Here is a 21,864-nt window from a genome sequence, read left to right on the forward strand (position 1 = left end):
AAGCCACAGAGTGCTTTTTATGTAATGTACTGCATTTAGGGCGGCTCAGTGCTAAGCATGGCGCAGGCTGTGTGCCAGTGATGTGAAGGGCAGTAGATGCAAAAGGCTATGGGGTAAGCATTGAGGCAGGGACCGCTCCAAGGCATATGTGGCGCAAATGAGGCCCATTTGCTGCAGAACGATACACACACACACACACACCAGGCCCAGGACTGCCAAGTTTCACGTGCTGTTGCCAGAAGTCCCAAATAATGCCCATTTCTCATACTACATGATAAAATCTGTTTCAGGTACTAATATATTACCTATTTCCTATGTTTTCACAGTTTTGAAGAAATTTTCCAAATACCTAGGAGAATGTGCTGGTATACTCTGTTTATATGTAATCTGGTTTTCCCTTCAATGTACAGTGCCTCGGTCAGAATGGGGCCAAGGCCCATTAAGCATTAGGAAGACCCTATTGATTGGTGTGTAAGGCTGAGGAACATGGATACTTAGTGCTTATACAGTCTGAAAAACAGCAAGGGGGAAAAGGGACAGAAAGGTGCAAAAGGGACAGAAAGGCTTCCTTTGCAAAGATTTGTTCTGCAGCAAATTGGCAAACTTCACATTTCACACATTTCAGTATCAGTCCTCTTTCTAGTGTTATCCTGGCAATCTATGTGATATCTCTGGAAAAAAAAAATAAAATTTCTATTTTAAAATTTCACGACACAGCAGTCATACTAAAAAATAGTTGCACTGGCTCAAGCATTATTAAAAAAATACACCATTGATATAGGTACACAACAGAGCGATCACATTGCTTTCTTCTAAAGAAACTCAACTGCCACTGCTGCTGAGAAAGGCTACAGAACAGGAATGATCCAGGATCACTGCCACGGCTCATAAGGAGGTGCATCTCTGTAGGAAATTCCCCTCCTGTCTACGGTGTGTGTAACAGCTAAGGAGGTACATTACGGGGAGGTTCGCAGAGGATTTGGCAGGTCCTTTTCGTAAAGCCGTCCAAAAAGCGTCGCTGTTAAGAGGGGTTTCGATGTGCCATGCTTACTTTTCAAACGTCCATCACGTAGCACCTAGTTGAAAAGAGAAAGAATGATACTAATATTCCACTAATAGAGTAGCAGTACTGCATGGTACAGAAAGGATGGGGCTTAGAGATTGGACATTTTGATGCAGCACTTTTAGAAGACAATCATGAGAATGAAAGAAACCACAATGCACTCTGGCTGTGCCATTGCCTTCCCACATTTCTTTGGACCTGAAGGTCTTTAAAACTTCCTTCAGCTCCATCTGTGGAAAAATAAAAAGATCATTTTCTCTGCTTCATAAGAAGGCGAGAATGACAATAACTGATTTTTTAGGTTCTCATTAGTTACTCGTACATGGCAATGCAGGTTATATACATATCTAGGACAGTACTTTTAAATCTTTTTTGATTTGTAGACCCCAAAACAATTTCCAGATGGAAACAGAGAATTTCAGGCTACTGGCCATATGTTGTTTTTCTTAGTTACTTTTTACAGATCAATTTGAAATCACTGTTGTTCATAGACTGTGAACACGTGCACTTTTTAAGAGCCTCTGTGACAAACGATAAGCATGCATTTGATAAGAAAATATAAAATTTTTTTTACATTAGACCATGATCATATTTTAGCATACCAAATCAAGCTGTTGATGCGTATGTTTTTACAGAAGTGCCGTTCAAAACAAATAGGCAGGGTGAGCAATGTTTTTCCATTCTCTACCTTGTAAAAATATCACCCTTGTTTCCCCTAAAACTCTTCAAGTCTTTTTCACTGTCTTCATTGTCTCTTGTAAGCTATTAAATACCTCTTCCAAATCAATTATGATTTCATCTAGCCTCTTACATAAACCTAGTCTATGAATGAAAGCATGTTTTGGCAAAAATATATGATGAAGTTTCAAATAAAAAAATAAACCCTACAAACCCCTCAAAAATACCTTTCAACATTTTGAACTGCATAGGATCTCTACTCTTATCCATGATACTCGTTAGTAATTTTTCTTGCTTGGACAATTTCTCAGAGTATTTGATTTATTTGTCTCCTAAAATGCTCATCAACAGAAACCTGTAGAAAATACCTCGCTGGAAGTTGCTATTTATAGATTTGTGACCTGAAGTGGGAAGGCATATTTGCTAAAGAGAGCACTGAAGAGATTATCAGCATTAGTATTTATACATTCTCATCAGTAAGGATGAATTCAATCCATCCTTTTAAATGTCCTCTTGAGTTATGGTCCGCAGAACCAAAGAAAGTGGTTCTTGGAAGGGACTTTGCTGCCATATTGATTTCCAGCACCACAGCCTGGAAAACCTTGCATAGAATGGCTCCAGGGTGCCCCATTACCTCAAACTCCCCGGGGGCCAGCTGCACCCCGCTGTACAAGACTTCTGGAAAGACGTAGTTGGTGCCAAAGGTGCCGCTGAGGGAGAACATCTCAAACTTGGTCTGAGCCGTCTCCGCCGGCTGCCCGCATGTGTTCAGGTCTGTGGTCTGGCACTTGAGCAGCGTGCATATCTGCGGGGAGGAAAAAGCAAAATACCGCTAAGCTTTCAACAATCCAGAGCTGGATTTGATAACAAGAAAAGTTCTCACGATGCCGAATTGGACAAGGGTTTTGGGTTGGCTGGGATGTAGGCATATACAACCCACACTCACCCCCACGAAACCAATTACCTGCCAATGGTATTTTATGAGAGAACCGTGAAGCCCATCAAATGCACCCAGGACATAAACTTCATCATTGCTCTTGTTTGGCATCCGATAGACCAAATGACAGCAGAGGTCTCCTTGGCAAACCGTGTAATTTCCAGCTTTGTGCCTGAGTTCACTGAAAGTGAATATATCCCGCCGAACAGCTCCTGAGAAAGTGTCTTTTTCTGGAAATTTCTTGATGCTTGTGGCATACAAGCTCCAGTTGACAGCAGGCGGGTAGGTGGGGGAAAGACGGGGGCGTGCACTCAGCTCGGCTAGCAGGAGACGTCCCTCCTCTGTCCTGCTGTCGTAATGGTAGGCGACGGGTCCCTCCGGCGTGAACAGCCCGCTGCCTGCAAGGACACCCACCAGCCCTCATCAGCCGGCCCCCCGGAGCACGGCACGGCAGGGGCCACACCGGCGGGCTTTGTCGGTGATGCTAGTTTCAGTCAACTTGTTACAGAGAATTTTGGGAGAATTTTGAAGCACAGAACCACTAAAATACCCATCATAGTATAAAAACCTGACCTAAACTTCGCAGATGTTGTACTTCACTGGATCTTGAATCTGAGCCTTAAATGCCGATTTTACACATGACCATCCCCCTTTTTTTAAGAACTTGGGTTATTTTAAACATAAATCAGAATTCCAAGAGTGGTGTATTTGCCAAAGAAGGAAATCATGTGGGTAATTGCGTTTCACAGGAGGAAACCCAGGGCTGTGGCCTGAACTCAGCTTAGTCTATTTATGGCAGGCAAAAATGTTCCTTTGTGGCTTTGGCTTCAGGGGAGAGTTACAGATGCAGCTACAGCAACGTTTTCTCAGATTATAGAAAAAAAATGGCAGTAAATATCTATTCAGATCAAACCAAAACATAAATATCTCTAATTCTTCAGGAGCCACAAAAACCTGAAAATGTTTTATTCCATATCCAAGAGGAATCCTCCTTTTAGTTTTAGGTTATTAAGTTTAAAACATTTTTTCTCCATTTAACTATTGATTGTATTTTAAACAAAACCTGCTGCTTCTAAATGAGAGGCTGAAAATTTAAGTGAAAATTTGTTCTATTTTTGAAATAAAATTTCACTTTTAAATTATCAAAATTTTATGTCTTGGATTTCTAATTTTACCTCTCCCAGAACATTCAACATTTTCTTGCCTGAAGCTGTTTAGTACGTTCAATGCACCATCAAGAAGATTTTTAGTCTGATTGAAACACTATTTTCTAGAGACGTCTCTATTTGTAAAGCATTTCTGCCTGCTTCTGAATCTGGAACTCTGAAGACAATTTCCCTTGTCCCATATGCAACTCACCTGTCATTGCCAAGCCGATGTTGTGAGTATTTGCTGAAAGCAAATTGACACCCATGCCCATAGCCCAGGCAGAGTGAAACTCAATTGCAGTCAGAAAGGGCAGGACGTTCATCCAAGCCGTGGGGAAGAGCACGGTGTCCACCTGCAACTCGCTGACTAGGACCACGGCAGGCTCACGGAAAAGGATGTCGAAGCACGTGAAAATGCCAAACTTCCCAAAGGGGGTCTCAAAGGTGATGGCTTCAGGCTCTTTAGGGTAATTAAACTGAGTTTCTCTTCTAAACAAGTTGTACTGCAGGTGAAGAAAATGGCATATTAGAAACTAAAAATAAGGCAAGATTATGAACAGCTACTTTTGCGTCTGAGATAGGCTTTAGGGCAAAGCTGGGGGTTGAGATACCTGAGTTGGCCAGCACAGCGCGTTTGCATCCATCCAGCTGACCCTCTCCCCCTGCAAAACAGGGTGGCTGCGCCCCAGCTGCCCCCTGGAAGCAATGCCTGGCTGTCTGGCTTGGCTAAAACTGTGCCGAGGACCAGCTAACATTTACCGAGTATGGAAAACTCTCACTGCTTCTTTCCCATTTAGTATCATAAAAGTAGCCCTTAGGTGTTTGGTATCCAGCACGCGCTCTGCAGCTGTGGTGCTCCTGGAAATAATGCCTGATCGATCAAGCACTTGCCTACTTTCCTTCTGGCCATAAGACCCTTGCATCGGATCATCCTGGATTGGTTGTCACTCTACAACTATGTAAAGTTATTGTATAAACCAGCTGAAATTGGTACCATAGAGGTGGAAAATATACTGATAAACAATGACAGGAGTCATTACCTTGTGGTAACGAGCCACCAGTTTCCCCTCCGAGTCAAAGACGATGTCGGTGTTGTACTGATAGCGACCGTCGCTGGGGCAGCCAGGATCACTGGAGTTACACGGCTTCTTGTCCCCGATGTTTGCAACCACATAGATGGAGTTATTCCTGGCCATGCAGCTGAGTCGTTCCTGCACTGGTGCTGGAGCAAATCTAATCCATTTTTTGGTGAAATAAAAAAAACAAAAACAAAAAACCACCAAACCAGAAAATTTTACAAGTTTAAGTTCAGATGTGGAAAAAATGCATTCAAAATTACTATTCCACTAACTGTGCATCCCCAGGTGCAGAAAAAGGGATAGATCAAATCATAGTTTCTGTTCAATTTCTCCTCTGTTTGTAGGATCATTTTGAACTGCCGGTCTCTTTTAGCTTTAAAAAGTGGTCTCCCTGTGTTCTTTTTTCCTGTACCCTGAACAGTGTTATTTTCTGTGAGGATATATTTCCAAGCTAACACACATAAAAAGATATAGGCAGCTGCAGAAAACAGGATAGAATAAATCAATATGCTGTCATAAACTTAAAATAACTTAAAAATAATTTTTCAGGCAGATCTAAGCCTTGGTTTCAAAAGATCGTTTTAGCCTTCTTTAAGACTCTTCACTTTGTTTAAGGCAGATGCCCATAAACCTTTAGTAAAAAGTGGCCGCAGCATTTACAGAGCTGAGGACTCCTGAAATCTGGCTTCATAAAGCCTCAGAAGAGAATAACAGAAAAGCTTAACTTAGAAATGAACCTGGTCCTCTTGGTGTCCCCTGCTGACCCACATTCAGAGCAGCTCTGTGTAACACAGCGGACCGTGCAAGCCGATGGGTTTCTAAAAGGCACTTCTTTCAGAATATTTTGTGCAATTTGGTTTAGAAATCACCCAGCCACATGAGCTGAGGACTGAATCACCTTGTCTAATCTATGCATCTGATATGATAATAAACTAGCTTATACTTACAGGAGATATTCACAATTGATCTGTAGTGGTAAAGTTTTACATGTTTTAAAAATAATGATTTTGCCTAAAATTTCCTCATTTTCCTCCTTTTGCAATTTTTAAAAGTGAGACTGTCTCAATGCTTTTTGCCTTGCATATTCCCATTACCATTTAATTAAGAGTTCTTTTTGATGCATCTCATTTCTACGGTATGCAGTATTTTTAATAGCTTGAAAAAATTAGCAGTTCTTAGGCATTTATTCGGAGCATCTCACGACTCCAGGAGACACTAGTTTGAAAGCACATAAATCACTGCAGAAGAAATCACCTTGTGGGGTCGGTGCAGGGAATCCAGTCCACTGCCGGATCAGGGATATCCTCCAGGTAGGGGTAGATGGTTTTTCTTGTGAAAAGCCAGCCGTAAATGCCATCTTCGGGAGTCACAATGATGTGGGCGCCCTGACACAACAGGATCCGTTAAGAATTCACTCATCAACAGGTAACCGGGAGGGTCAGCAGGCACAGAGAACACTAATTAGCAACGCTCACAATACATCTAGTACCTGCTGGGCGGCTTCCTTGACGGCCCCTTCCAAGACATCCATGTTTTTGTTCATCAGGGCCAAAGCATCATCAGGAGAAACAGGCTCATCAGTGGCATCTGGCAGGATGACTGCGTGCTCGTAGACGGCTGCAATGAAGGTGTCGGAGGCAAGGGCCTGAAGGGCTGCAAGGGCAAACACCGCAGCGTGCAGGAGAGACCGGGGAGGGAGCATGGCTGGTGCCTCGCAGCTCCTGGATTGGGCATGGGGAATATAAACCAGATAGAAAGAGGAGGAGTAAAGACTAATAAGTTTGCTTTGGAAATTATCTTCTATTGAGTAATCTGGGAAGGTACAGTAGAGTTCTGCCAACAATCAGGACATTTATTTATAGTAAGAAGTCACAGAAACATTTCTAGGAATTGAATCTTGTTTCCAGTTTGAAATGCTGCATATAAAACGTGATCAAAAGGCTAAGAGAGCATGCCAGAAGCCATGCTGATCTACAAGACCCTTCATGGAAGGAGCACTTCCACACTCTGTTCATACATCCCTCTCCAGACTTCCAAACCCATCTCGGGGCGAGCCCAGACTCCCCTGGTTAGCGCACACTACTCCACATAACCTTGCTGCGCATGGCTGCCATCGGTTGCAAATTCAGCCAGGGCTGAAGGCAGACCACCTGCGTGCAGTACAGCCCTCATGCTTCACAGTGTAGCCAATTCATCTCCCCTTATGAGACACGTGGTCCTGCCATGCCTCTTGCCTTTGGCCAATGGGCTTATTATAGTTGTAGCAGGTGCCCTGAGAGCGTCCTCCTTCCCGGGCTCACACTGCAAAATAAACTAACCCTTGAACTGTGCTGATCTCTCTGCTAACACACTCGCTTGTATCGTGAGAAAGAATTAAACAACACAGATTTTTTTTTTATTGTTTTTGTTATGAGAAGCAATTTTTGCACAATAAGCAATTTGAAATTGCTCATACAAAGCGACTTTTTTTCTTCTGGAAAGTAATTTTTGCATAGCATTTTGGAAATAGCATATTACTACTATAATTTCAGGTGCTTCATTAAAAACCCCGTTTGTTAGAACCTGTGGTACGTCTATGAAGGTAAAGGAACATAAACTGGCCAATCATATTTACTGCTCTGTAAGAAACCAAGGAATATGTTCTTCATCCCGACAATATCTTCCTCTTCACTGTGTAATTTCACCCAGAAATCTTATTTTTGTCCATCAGCATCAAGGCTTACTGAGGAGAAGCTGGCACTTCAGTGTAATCTGACAAGACCAGTCAAACACTGGAACAGGCTTCCTGGAGAGGTGGCCGATGCCCCAAGCCTGTCAGTGTTTAAGAGGCATTCGGACAATGCCCTTAATGCCATGCTTTAACTTTTGGTCAGCCCTGAAGCAGTCAGGCAGTTGGACTAGATGATTGTAGTAGGTATCTTCAAATTGAAACAGTCTTTTCTATCCTATTCTATTCTATTCTAAATGTCTTGAAAAAGACCACGCTGTGCTCATAGACGGCTGCGACGTAGCTGTCGAGGGCACAGGCCTCCAGAGCAGACAGCACCAAAAGCACGGCAGAGGCATGAGCTTTAGGAAGCCCCATGTCTGGAGCCTGGAAGTCACCCAAGAGGAAGATGGGGCAAGCAAAGCCAAGGGGCTTTAAAAGGGAAAGTCTTGCACAAAACCTGGGAATTCCCCAGAGTGGCAGAAAGCTGACACCGCAAGATGCAATCACCCTGCCCGGAAAGTCTCACATTATCAAAGGCAAGAGAGCTGCCAGCATTGAGCAATTCTGCCTTACGCCCCGACAGAGAAGTCACTGCTGTGCTGCAGCTAAAGAAACATGTCGCTCGCCAGATGCACCAATGATTCAGGCGTGGCATTGCTGTGGAAACACAGTTCAAGGCAAGCCCAGGTCACAGCAGGAAAACAAGGCAGAGTTTGGGAAATCTCAGCAAAGACCAGCTCGGACACATTCCTGCCCAAACTGGAGGGCGCGGGGTGGAGGCGGGGCTGCAGGAGGCAGGAGGCCGGCCCCCAGCTCGATGCTGCGGCATGGGCGCTACCTGTGCCACCCCAGCTCAGCACAGCGCCGGCTCAGAGTTGTGTGGCTTTTGGGGGCTGCTCCACATCGCAGGGGGCTGCCAGGCAGGCTGTTTGTCTGAGCAGACCCTTCAGCACATCACTCAGTAACTAAGCTCTGAAGATCTCATGTCCCTGCAGGTCTCTGTTGTTAAGCACTGTGAATGGAAGCCACAATTTCTAAATTTTGCCTATTGCAGCCTGCCTTCTTATGTCTATAGATCACCTCATCAGAAATCTTGAAGCTAAAGCTGCACATTCCCCAAAATCCCTTGTAGCTGGTTACCCAAGGTTCTTACCTTCTCTGGTTCTTACTCAGCTGTCAGGTAATGGAATGCTTTTTTGCCACTCTTCCCTGGAAGAGGTGTTTATTGTTATCCGTGGTTACAGGCAGCCTTGTCTTTTATACAGAGTGAGTCGGTATGTGCATTATGGGTAGACTTGCATAGGATTACTTTCTGTATGCTTGACTCATTTCACACAACACATTTCACAATGATAAATGTTATGCAATTTTTGCAGGAAAAAGAATTTAGTGCCGTGATGGCTTATGCCAGTCTTCTATAGGAAAATATTTAACATACAAATATACCTAAACCAAACCACAATGGCTTTGAACCAAATCCTGAATTCAAGATACTCACCAGATTCAGGGTTGGGATCATATGCTACTTGCAGACACATTCCCTCAGCCAGAGGACTGGTATCAGCAGTGAACGGACCCGAAGGAGGTGACTCTCAGCTCCTGGACCAGCCACGCGCTCTCGCTGAATCCCTTCTGCATTGCAAGATGAGACCTTCTTGCGTGCCATAGCCTCCTGCAAATCCAGATCCTTTCCCTGGGAGAGAGTTGCGGTATGACCCACAGGTTCCCGAGGCTCAAGTACAGTCTCTGCACTGAGTTTGTACCCATGGGAAGAGGATCCCATGGGATAATCCCTTGCCAGACTGGGATCAGTCTGTGCCAGGCAGTAACTGACTCCAACAGTGAACAAGGTTTTAAGAGACCATGGCTCTGGCAGTGCTGAGATTTCGTGAGTATCTTGTCTAGGGCTTTTGATAAACGTCACTATGTTAGACATGACACTATGTTATGTCACATGTGAGTATCTATTTACATTTGAAAACAGAAAAGGTCATATGGTGCACAGCAGTGATAATCAGCGCTGGGGTTTGGATACTATTTGCACACCCAACTTCTCACCAGCTCCATAACAGAAGTACATGGGACTGAGGACCTTGAGAGCACAATGCTGAGACCAGGAATGGTCCCCACATGCTAGTGTGGGGAAAAGGAAGGAGAAATTACACTAATAGGGGTCTCTGACCACTCTTAAAGACACAGCCACAGACCATACACATCTTTATACACTGATGCGTTGAAGGAAGGTCACTAGGGTCCAGCAGCAGCAACAAAGCACAGGTCGCTGGGGGAGAAGAGGAAGCAAAGATGTGCCTTCTCACCAGCAGTGCCTTCTCACCAACAGTAGCTGGTCTTCAGTAAAAATCTAACCCCCTCTAATCCATACAGTAAATGAATTTGCAGGGCGGCACCACCCAGCATTATCATGAAGGAGCAAAGGACAAAGCTTATTTCACATACGTTGGTGATACACAACCAGAAAGAGAGAAGATGGGAGAGAGGAGCTGCTATATGATACCAGATCACCTGGTGACCTCTTTACTGGATGCAAAGAGTTCCAGCACTGAATAACATCCAGCTGACAAGCTGTTGTTCAGAACGGGCAAGCAGAATATTTTGAGGTTTCAATTCCCAGTTTTGGTTCAACAGAGGTTTCAAAGAAATTATGATTCCTGTTGCATTCTGACCAAGAAGCGTGGCAGGTTTTGTTTCAGGGTTGCGTCTTTGATTGGAGTTCTCGCTCAGTCTCATGATGCACTATTCTGTGCTGCCGTGTGCCACATGACATGCACCGATGGCATAAAGGCAACAAAACCAATGCAACACAAATAGGGAAAAAAATGTATAAGTGGGGTAAAAGAGCAGACTTGCATAGGTCAGCATAAGTGGTCATATATCAGAGACAAAGCATTATTGAGCTTTTTTGTATGAAGCTTCCACGAATCACATCTTTCACTGTTTTATTTACTGGTCACATAATAATTGCAATTATAAAATATGCAATGCTATTTTAATAAGATTGTATTCACTGGCTCACAATATAGATTTTCTGAGGGCTAGAAAAATAAAAATCCAGAAAACAGAGAGAGAAACACAACTGCTGTTTTTCACTAATAAAAGATTAGTAATCTTATGATATAGAAGTAGACACTTGTCAATAATGCTGCATTGTTACTAAACAAAGCACATTGATAAGAAGTTCGTGCAACTGGAAATAAGACACATAATGGGGATTGTTGTAGTAGAGGATGCTCTGTCTCATTTGGACATGAGATTAATAGTGTATAGCTTCAGTTATGGTTCCATCATGGGAAGGCTGGTGGTTGTCAGTCTTATTTCAGATGATCCTTTTCATACCACCGTCCAAAAAGAGTCACAGTGACGACTGGTTTTGTTGGTTTTGTCTTACTTATCAAGCGCCCATCTTTTAATACCTGATTGAAAAATGTAAGAGAAGGACATAATTAGAGGAGTACCCATATGAACATGCTAAGAGCTCAGAACCATGTGACAAAACAGGAAGAAGGTACGTCAGGCTATATCACTTACTGAAACTAGTGTCTTCATTAAAAGGTATTTAATAGATCTGATGATTCACTATGAGCAAGGTCACTTTAGCTGTGCTGAGACAATTTATGCCATGACTACCCTGCAGAGAACCTAGCATGACACAGCTCCAGGGTGCCCCATTACCTCAAACTCCCCGGGGGCCAGCTGCACCCCGCTGTACAAGACTTCTGGAAAGACGTAGTTGGTGCCAAAGGTGCCGCTGAGGGAGAACATCTCAAACTTGGTCTGAGCCGTCTCCGCCGGCTGCCCGCACGTGTTCAGGTCTGTGCTCTTGCACTTGAGCAGTGTGCATATCTGCGGGGAGGAGAAGACAATAACATATTTAGCAAGACAGAAATACTCTGGCAGGAAAGCATTGTGTCATCAAAGCTAGTGTGTGTCAGAGCAGGTGACCGTCACAGGATCTCTTTCATAATCTTTAAGCAACTTCTTTTTAGTTGTAGCTTGCTTTTTTCAACCCTTGATCTCACTGGCGGTATTCCAGAGCTGCACTGCCTTAGTAGGTAGGAATAACCTTAGTTTCTGGTGTAAGTGATGCCAGAGCACCTTATTTCATCCCTGAAGGTCAATCCTGTCACTGCCACTAATTCTTACAATTTCCAGTTCTCTTATTTGAAGATTCCCTTCTCACATGTCTCAGTACGATGAGTTAGGTGAATGGAAATTTTAGACAAATGAAACAAAGTTCTCCTCGTGGGTACATTGTGCAACTGTACGCACAGGTCCTCTTACTGGTATTTGTGCATGTTGCTAATGACAATTCATTAGATGGTCTGTTAGTCCATGGAAAAAATGAACTCGATGTTCTCCATCCAACTCCTGGTGAATGTATGTCAAGGCGAGGAAGTCAGCACTCTCTGTTACAGTTTTGTGTTAGCCGTTGTAGCACATAAAGGAAAGTAGGGATGGCAATGTTTTGTCCTTAAAGTTAATTCTCCAGGTTACAGCTGATGAACAGTTATGGACACCATGAAGAAGTATGAAACAGGGCTACCACTCCTGTGTGAAATAGGGCTAGCACTCCCGTGAAGCTTCAAAGGATGTTGGGTTTTTTTGCTGACAGGTGATGGAGGAGTTTGTCTATTTGTGTCAGATATTGGGGGATAGAAGAAGCACATTTGCAAACATCAGAAGTATTATTCATCAGCAAATATGGTCTCCTGTTGAAATGCAAATAAGCAGAAAGAAAGAATCTAATTCTCTTAGTATGTTCTGAGGAAATGGAAAAAATACCGAGGGGAAAAAGGAAGAGTAGAAATTCCTGTCTTCTCTAGAAAATGGTACTGGTAGAGACCATCTCATAGTTTCCAGTGAAATAAATTTTCCAAGCGAGCTCACCAAGAACTGAATTTATTCAAGCTACCTTCTTAAATGTATTACATGAGCTGTTTGCTGGCTAAGACCTTCCCCGCATATCTTGGAGTCTGTACCAGCTGATATGCAAAGGCTGTGTTGACAGACAGAAGTAACTAACTAAAAAAACCAATAATCTGCAGGCACAATAACTTAATTATGAAGGCAAAGGTTTTCTAATAAGGCCTTAAGCAAATTCAACCAGGATGTAACTCACTGTCATCCCAAACTTTGATTAAAAGAGAGGAAGAGTGGACATTTCCAGTAAAAGTCATATGTCATTTCAGTAAACTTCATTACTATGATTTGAGTAAGGACAAAAAATTAACATCTTGGTGAGACTAAATTATCAGAGCATCTCATAAAAATAAATATGATCAACTGTTTTTTTTAACAGCAACTGTTTGATGAAGATTACAGAGGAGATTCAGAACAGTTACTGCAGATAGTCACAGAAGAGGACCTAAATTCAGCCAATATTGCATGGCTAAAAAAACAGTGAGCGCACTCTGGGAACTTAAAAGAGGTTAGAGACCTCTCCACTACAGATGTTGGATTCAAAGGTAAGCAGGCTTGGATGTTCTAGCAACTACTTCCCATTTTCAACAAATAAGACACCAGGACTCCAGCATACAAAAAAGCCATTGTCTTTTTTCCCCCACAGAGCGGAAGGTTTCTCCCTGTAAAGAAGCTTCCTAAAATAAGTACTCCCCCTCCAAAGAATCATTACCTGCAGGTAGTATTGTCCTTCAACAACGTGAAGCCCATCAAAAGCACCTAGCACATAAACTTCTTCTTCTTGTTTCCCTGCCATCTTGTAGTTCAAGTGACAGCAGAGGTCCTTCTGGCAAACAGTGAGATTCCCCTCAGGCTTAGTGAGGTCAGTGAAAGTAAACCAGTCGTAGAAGATGAGTCCTCTGAATTCATGGTCATTCGGTGAGAATCTTTCGACACTCAAAGCATATGAGCTCCAGTTGACAGCAGGCGGGGAGGCAGGAGAAAGGCGAGGGTGCGAATCTAGTTCAGCAACAAGGAGGTGACCATCCTCAGTTTTCATATTGTAGTAGTATGTTCTGGCTCCGTCTGGTGCATAAATACCACTCCCTGAGGAAAGCACAATAGTCAGTCCAAAAAGAATAAAAAATTTCATATTATCCTTTTAATTGTCCCTACTGCTAGCTTATCTGTTATTTATAAATATTACAGAAATTTTAGTCTCACCAAAGGTGATTGTTAGCAACTTGGTACACAGAGCTCATGCTTTGGCAAAGAATAGCATTTATTTCCCTGTGTGAGGTCTGCTCTGTGTAGCCAAAGGCAGAGGATGCTATGTTATGGTTGTATTTATGGCCTCCCCAGTTCTCTTTTCTCCTGTATGCAACAGAGTTGCTTGAGAATTCCTTTATTCTTGGCTAATTGATGTAAAAGGACCATCTACCAATTCAAACCATCCAAAACACAACACAGGCAAGTATCACAGGCCTGTCCTGGTGAACAGAGAAGGAGATAGCAGCTGTCCAGCCCCATTTACACTGTCTGAGGACCTCTCCCCACGTGGGGAATTCACACTTCACTAGTGCCAAGCGACAGAGGGAAATCAAAGAAGATCTGTTATACCCATCACTGCCAAGAGCCACATAAAATGGACAACAAGCAGTTGAGAAGCCCCAAGCCAATACTGTGGTTTAACAGCTCAGTGAAGATACTGGTCTAACTATAAGATATTCATCTCTCCCATAAGCTAAACTCTAGAAAGTCAGTGCCACACTCTAAAAAAAATGCAGACTTCTTAGCAACATTACTGCAACAGGTCTGAAAATTTAACACTTTTTCCATAACTGTGTTAAAAACACCTACAAATAAGTAAGTCTTTCATTTGGCCAGAGTAAATGGAGCCATGCATTGAATTTATCATTTGGCATTCAGTTGCAGACTTACTGGTGGAGAGGATAAGAACTTAAGTTTCAAAAGTTTCTACTCAGATAGAAGGGGCAGTAACTCACTTCTTGTTTACAAGCATTAAAAGAAAGAAAGGAAAATCCTAAGAAGCCAGGGAGAAGAAAAGAAAACACTGCAAGTTTTCCTGCTCTTTGTATAGCACCAGTAGGGACAGGGGTTGTCAGGTTTAAAATTCAGTGATTAGGCTCTTCACCTTCCAGATAAATACATTCCATTCCTCTGCAAAATCACCCTGCAGAACAGGGAATAACAATTCATGGCTATAAAGATTTTTCAGACAGAGTGAGAATTAATTACCTGTCATTGCCAAGCCGATGTTGTGAGTATTTGCTGAAAGCAAATTGACACCCATGCCCATAGCCCAGGCAGAGTGAAACTCAATTGCAGTCAGAAAGGGCAGGACGTTCATCCAAGCCGTGGGGAAGAGCACGGTGTCCACCTGCAACTCGCTGACTAGGACCACGGCAGGCTCACGGAAAAGGATGTCGAAGCACGTGAAAATGCCAAACTTCCCAAAGGGGGTCTCAAAGGTGACAGCTTCTGGCTCTTTAGGGTAATTAAACTGAGTTTCTGACATAAAGAGATTATACTGTAGGGGAAGGAAAAAAGATAAACCAGTTAAAGAAACTTACTGCAATATCATGGAGTCATTCCCTAAAATTTTTCAAAATTACAAGAGAAATTTTTTAACCTGTGTTTGAAGCCTTCACATGTAGGAAGTAAGGCTAAAAGTGTATGATCCCCATAGTGCCTGAAAGGTGGATGTGGGGAGACCCATATTGCCCTGGCGTCTAACTAGGAAAGCAACCATCTGCAGGTCTGTTGGTGTCAGCCAAATGCAACTCCCATAAAAATAATCTCTCCAGTTGCCCCACCTAGCTTATAATTCTGGTGACCTGAAAGACACACAGAAGAGAAATAATAATGAAGAGGATCATTGGAGGATCTGGTGCCAAGAGACAGGATTGGTGACCTTGGTGTGGAGATGCACAGAAGACCTGGAAGCACACAGCACCAGCAGGAAGCGTGACACTGCAGGGAGGCTGCAGAGCAGAGCAGAAGACAAAGGCAGCGGTGATGAGGGGAAGGCAGATGACCTCAGCCAACAGAAAAATCCAAGTTTGCGACATTCTCAGCTTTTCAACATTTTCATTCTTCCTTCGCATTCACGTTTACTAAAAGAGTCCTTTAATCTCCAGGTTGCCAGGACTATAAACACATGTCACCAAGCCAAAAAGTAGGTTCAAGTTTACTGAACTTGTAACTTGGCACCTGGGCCATGCCAGAATGACGCACAGGGGACCAGCCTCCATGGTATCAGCATCCACGTCACCCAGTTTGCTCACAAACAATTGTCTCAATGTAATCTCTGAAGAGCTACATGACATACTGGGCCCAAAGTGCATTAAATAAACAACCAAATTAATTCTAGCCACATCAACATGCTATCCAGCACACAACCCCCAAACAACTTTGATGAACCTTGCAGGTAGGCACATAAAACTGAAAGAAGATACTTTCATTGGGTACAAATATTTCAATGCCCTCATTTCTTTTTACACCCAGCATGGGTTTGTCCAGGTAATTATACAAATTATGCAAAAAACTGTGCACAAACATCATCATAAAAAAAAAATTGATAGGAAATGGCCTGTGTTCCTTAAACCAGACTGCCCATGTAAGATGAGATGCAGATGAACATTTTAAAATCCTGGAACATGAAGGATTAGTCTGGTGAAAAGCTGGCATTGAAAAATAAAGCTGCCCAAGCAGCAGAGTTTCCAGCAATAGGGAATTAATGAACTGAGGAAGTCAACCAAAAACATACGCTGCTAAATTGGACCTGAGGAATCATTTTTTATTCTAGTCTGTTTTGAGAAACATGACAGCAAATGCAAATTTGGAGTCAACACTTCACAGCAACAGAGATATGCTTTTAAATTATAAACAGAAGCAAAAACATGCCAAGGGAAAATGACTGGTATTTAATTCTTTTGCCAAATGGAGAAATTTTGGAAGTTGTGAAAAAGTAACTCCTGACTTTCCAAGGCCACTTTACCTTGTGGTAACGAGCCACCAGTTTCCCCTCCGAGTCAAAGACGACGTCGGTGTTGTACTGATAGCGACCGTCGCTGGGGCAGCCAGGATCACTGGAGTTACACGGCTTCTTGTCCCCGATGTTTGCAACCACATAGATGGAGTTATTCCTGGCCATGCAGCTGAGTCGTTCCTGCACTGGTGCTGGAGCAAATCTAATGTGTTTTAGACAAAAAAAAAAAAAAGGACTAACAAAATCTGTGCTGTCAGTGCTGTCCATTACCAGGCCCCGAGGGCACGTCAGCTGTGCCTGCGATCCTGCAGGTCCTGGAGCCCTCCCGTCGGTGTCCAGAGGGACATGCCGGCCCTGGGCTGCCTGCCAGTGCCCCTGGGCACCCAGAACATGCTCTGCAGCAAGCGGGCAACCCTGCGGCTGGGAAAGGCCAGGAGGAGAATCACTGGGCAGAGGAAGAGACTAACTTGGGTCACACAGGAGAATATCTTAGTGTCTGGCATAGCGGCACTGAGGACTATAGCTCTGGGCCCTCGACACACCAAGCAGAGTCGAACTGTGGAATAGTGGAGCTGATGTGGTAAAGGCATTTATCTCCTCCCATGGACGGAAGCACACAGTCCTCTAGCCATGGCATGAACAGCAGTGGGATATTCCTTTCAAGATGTGACAGGCCATGTGCCATAAACTGGCAGCACCTGTAGGCCAGAAGAGATTGGACGTTGCCCTCTGTAAGGTGGCAATGCACATGGCTGTCCTGGCTTTGGCTGGGATAGAGTTAATTTTCTTTGTAGTAGCCAGCATAGTGCTGTGTTTTGGATTTAGGATGAGAATAATGTTGGTAACACACTGATGTTTTCAGTTGTCGCCAGGTAGGTGCAATGTCTACACTAAGTCAAGGGCTTTTCAGGTCCCCATACCCTGCCAGGTGCAGAAGAAGCTGGGAGAGCACAGCCAGGACAGCTGACCCGGGCTGGCCAGAGGGATATTCCCTGCCATAGAACGTCATGCTCCGGACAGAACTGGGGAAGCTGGCCAGGAGGTGGGATTGCTGCTTGGAAACAGACTGGGCACTGGGGGTGAGGGGGGATGTTCCGCCTGTGTTGAGCAATTGCATTTGTGCATCACTTGTTTTATTATTCTTATTTATTATTATCTTCTTCCTCTTCCTTTGTTATCCTCTTAAACTGTCTTTATCTCAACCCATGAGGTTTTTTTTCCGTTCTCTTCCCCACCCCCTTGTGAGGAGGGGTGAGCAAGGGGCTGTGCGGTGCTCAGTTACCAGCCGGGGTTAAACCACAACAAATGGCTTTGGCATACAGGAGGACCATCATGCAACATGCATAGGTAGCACCAAGGAATAGGGCATGCCAGACTGATAGCAGGCGTTATATTCCCACAAGGTGCTAATGAAAAACCTGATTTGGGGCAGTGACGGGACACACTGATCACCTTCACAAAAACTGTGTGGAGAACTGGAATAAAGACCTGCCACCCCACAGCCCACACTCACTGAAAGACTCATACATTTTAGCTACTTATGTCTCTAAAAAGTTGCACATCCTGCACTTCTCCCCATTGTGAATCTTCCTCTCAGGACAATTGAGGAATTACAGCCTCACAGATGTAATATTATGGTCTAAGCACCTCATCATCAAGCAGGTGCAGAAAGCCATGGTGAAAAAGGCAGACCACAGCTGTAGTTCCATGGCTGAGCATGTATGCATGCTGTACGGAACTGAAGTCCAGCACTCGGCTACAGGTTATCACGGTTCTGCTGGAACATGATGCTTGAATGACAGGTCATGTTCTACAGCACAGAGTCTCTAGCAATTCAGACTTTATCTTAATTGTGAAAAACTAAGATTAGAACTTTCTGGGTTTGTATCACTGAAATGTTTGGACTTGGACTACTGATCTCATCTCCTCTGTTATTAGCTGCTCAGAAACTAGTTCTTTGTTGTCCACAAAAATGTGTGCTTTTATTTGAACATGGCATTTATAAAAAATGCAAACAAACCAACAAAACAAATAAAAACTAGTGTGAAGAATTTCCAGTCAGCTCTATCCAAAATACTGTGACAAAACTGAAAGCAGAATGAGAAGCAGCATATTCTGGCATCAAAGCTTTTTCAAATGCAAAAAAAAAGAAGTTCCTCTACATTGAGCAACCCAAGTTCTGTATATTGTTTGAATTTCTCTTTAAAGTGTTCAATTCAAAAAAACATTTTTTTTTAAACAGGGCTCCCTAGACATTTAGTCACATGGACATGCTATATATGTTATCATTTAACTTACCTTCATATGCAACTTGAACTGAAACTTACCCTTATGTCAAAAGCATTAGCAGTTCTCAGGCATTTATTTGGAGCATCTCACGACTCCAGGAGACACTAGTTTGAAAGCACATAAATCACTGCAGAAGAAATCACCTTGTGGGGTTGGTGCAGGGAATCCAGTCCACTGCTGGATCAGGGATATCCTCCAGGTAGGGGTAGATGGTTTTTCTTGTGAAAAGCCAGCCGTAAATGCCATCTTCGGGAGTCACAATGATGTGGGCGCCCTGACACAACAGGATCCGTTAAGAATTCACTCATCAACAGGTAACCGGGAGGGTCAGCAGGTGCAGAGAACACTAATTAGCAACGCTCACAATACATCTAGTACCTGCTGGGCGGCTTCCTTGACGGCCCCTTCCAAGACATCCATGTTTTTGTTCATCAGGGCCAAAGCATCATCAGGAGAAACAGGCTCATCAGTGGCATCTGGCAGGATGACTGCGTGCTCGTAGACGGCTGCAATGAAGGTGTCGGAGGCAAGGGCCTGAAGGGCTGCAAGGGCAAACACCGCAGCGTGCAGGAGAGACCGGGGAGGGAGCATGGCTGGTGCCTCGCAGCTCCTGGAATGAACTGAGTCATGAATAAACGGTACAAAAGGAGCTTGCATAGAAAAGAAAAGAGGGATAAAGTTTAACTTTGAAAGAGGGAGGAAGTGCTGGTCTGTTAAAGCATTACCTTGGAATCAAGTGTTGCTAGTAACATGTGGAAAATTACAGCAGTACACAGTAAGGATGTTGCAACTCAATGAGACTAAAAGATTGAGCAATGCCAAGAGTAATTGTGCCAGTAAAAAAATAAGTTATTAAACACATGGCTAGAAATAACGATCCAATTTTTGTTGTTATACTTTTTTCTGTCATTGATTGCAACAGAGTTTTGCTGTCTATGTTGGCTCAACTCTGATACCTGGGTGAAGAGTGGATGTGTCACCCTTCTGTGAAGTATGAGTGGCAAAACTGAGGGTCTTAAAAACTGTTTGCTTTATTCTAGTGTCTTCATATTCCCCAATTCCTGTGCTATGTACCGTTATGTGCAGCTTGCTTCCCAGAGTTTCTTTAAACCAAAGTCATTACATAGCATCTCACTATACTTAGATGTAATACACTTAACGTGCCAGCAATAGAACTGTCCCTTGCTTTTATCCCAGTGGCTCTCCCATTTGCTTCTGTCTAGCTGTACATCACTTTCCAACAGCTTTCCACCAGAAAATTCTCTAGAGAGAATCTTTTCCTCTGAAATCAGGCAGGTAAGCCACCAGCCAGACCATTAACTGAGTGCCTCATTGCCTGGCTGCCACTTGCCTGAAGTAGAAGGGCAGGCTAGTTCACCAGGTGCATCTTTCCTGTCCCCAGGAATATGCTGTGTATTGAGAATACTTATTTTTTAATCTTTTCCTTCAATTCAGTTCAAATGCACTTTTTCCTATTACATAATTTTTTTTCTTTCTTTCTAATAGTTGCAGTGTTCTCATTTGGAAAAGGTTTTCTGAATAGTGGGAAGTAGAACAGTCTGCCTGCCTTCAGCTACAGCAGAATTCACTGTAGAGCTGTCTCTACAATATCTCTACAGAAATGTTGTGGGTGAATGCAAGCACCCTGCAAGAGTAGCACTGACTGAGGGTTTCAAGCATTAGGAACATCGATTTGCATCTGGTAATATTCACCTCTACTAGATCTAATTGCGGCTTACCAGTATCTGAAGAGGGCCTACAGGAAAGATGGAGAGGGACTGTTTATCAGGGAGTGTAGTGACAGGACAAGGGGTAATGGGTTTAAGCTGAAGGAGGGTCGATTTAGATTAGACATTAGAAAGAAATTCTTTACTGTGAGGGTGGTGAGGCACTGGAACAGGTTGCCCAGAGAGGGTGTGGATGCCCTGTCCCTGGAAGTGTTCAAGGCCAGGTTGGATGGGGCTTTGGGCAACGTGGTCTAGTGGAGGGTGTCCCTGCCTATGGCAGGGGGGTTGGAACTGGATGGTCTTTGAGGTCCCTTCAAACCCAAACCATTCTATGATTCTATGATACAGCATGCTCATTCAGAAGCCTTAAATACGAGCGTTTAAAAGGCTGCAATAGAGATTTCAGTGATAATTGACGTAACATAGCTTGGAAGCCTTCCCTCCCCACCCCCACCCATTTTTCTTATCATATGAAACATGGCTTGAATCACATTAACCACAATCAGACCTGAGCTGGAAGGAGGAAGCAGTAAACGCTCCCTTGTTTAGCAACAGCTAGGAAAACAGTCAGCCCAGAAAAGTGACTACCCTGGCAGGGCTGAGCAGGAAAAGTTTCAAGTGCAGGGCCCGGGGCAGTGCCCTGCAAAGTTCACGTCACGCTGCCAGGACAGGGGGGTGTCTGTAGCGCGGTGGGATGGAGGCATCCCTGCCTGCCTTTGTACCAGCAGGCACCGCCGCCTGCTGCCTGCAGAGATGGGCAGCTCCCCCAGGAGCAAGGAACTAACTCCAGTTAAACAAACCAACCCCCTGAATAAAACTTAACGAAACTACAGCGTCCAGGCTACACATGGCTGTGGGAAACGTAAGAGGAAATTTATCCTAGAGCTCCCTCTACTTTTCACGCTGCCATCTTCCCAGCCCACTCTCCTCACCCCTCTACTGCACTCTTCCCGGTCTCCCCGCTACTGCGTGAGGACGGCAGCTATCTGAGGACTTACTTTTGTGAAACAGGACGTGATTTGATGCTAAATCAGCTTAGCTGCGGAAGTAGTCCATCTTCACATTGTGCTCCTGCTCCTTTCCTTGTGCTCAGAGAGACTGCGTGGAAGACTACTCCCTATTCGACGGGCTAATCTTGCTGTGGAGAAGCCTGTGCGAAGGGTCACGCCTGCAACCATGCAATCACTGCAAAGCAGCGAGGGTGTACGGGCAGTGGTGAGGAAATCAGAAGCCGCTCATTTTTAGCAACACCACATGGTTATTTTCTTGAGCTGTAACAGGATACCGTGTCCTAGGGCGCAGAT

At 43.9% G+C, this 21,864-nt stretch overlaps 2 protein-coding genes across 4 annotated transcripts; both read right to left on the bottom strand.

Moving 5' to 3' along the window:
* Positions 1–565: 565 nt before the first annotated feature.
* On the bottom strand, positions 566–8,904 carry LOC129204079 (pantetheine hydrolase VNN2-like). Of its 2 annotated transcripts, none has more exons than XM_054819366.1 (8): positions 8,769–8,904; positions 6,395–6,626; positions 6,160–6,290; positions 4,867–5,059; positions 4,038–4,329; positions 2,706–3,076; positions 2,376–2,546; positions 566–1,076 (listed from the first exon to the last, which is right to left on the bottom strand). In XM_054819366.1, the coding sequence occupies exons 2-8, from the start codon at positions 6,605–6,607 to the stop codon at positions 957–959; spliced, it is 1,491 nt and encodes a 496-aa protein (XP_054675341.1). In that variant the 5' UTR covers positions 6,608–6,626; positions 8,769–8,904; the 3' UTR covers positions 566–956. The 2 variants fall into 2 exon arrangements, with proteins under 2 accessions (XP_054675341.1, XP_054675342.1); XM_054819367.1 differs by lacking the exon at positions 8,769–8,904 and adding an exon at positions 7,889–8,216 and having other exon boundaries at positions 6,395–6,511.
* A 1,651-nt stretch (positions 8,905–10,555) lies between these two features.
* Positions 10,556–21,772, bottom strand: LOC129204080 (pantetheinase-like). Of its 2 annotated transcripts, none has more exons than XM_054819371.1 (8): positions 21,559–21,772; positions 19,212–19,443; positions 18,977–19,107; positions 16,554–16,746; positions 14,792–15,083; positions 13,266–13,639; positions 11,306–11,476; positions 10,556–11,046 (listed from the first exon to the last, which is right to left on the bottom strand). In XM_054819371.1, the coding sequence occupies exons 2-8, from the start codon at positions 19,422–19,424 to the stop codon at positions 10,945–10,947; spliced, it is 1,476 nt and encodes a 491-aa protein (XP_054675346.1). In that variant the 5' UTR covers positions 19,425–19,443; positions 21,559–21,772; the 3' UTR covers positions 10,556–10,944. The 2 variants fall into 2 exon arrangements, with proteins under 2 accessions (XP_054675346.1, XP_054675343.1); XM_054819368.1 differs by having other exon boundaries at positions 19,212–19,453; positions 21,559–21,687.
* Between the last annotated feature and the right edge of the window lie 92 nt (positions 21,773–21,864).

The sequence above is a fragment of the Grus americana genome, chromosome 3 (assembly GCF_028858705.1).
Source record: "Grus americana isolate bGruAme1 chromosome 3, bGruAme1.mat, whole genome shotgun sequence".
NCBI classification, from domain to species: Eukaryota; Metazoa; Chordata; class Aves; order Gruiformes; family Gruidae; genus Grus; species Grus americana.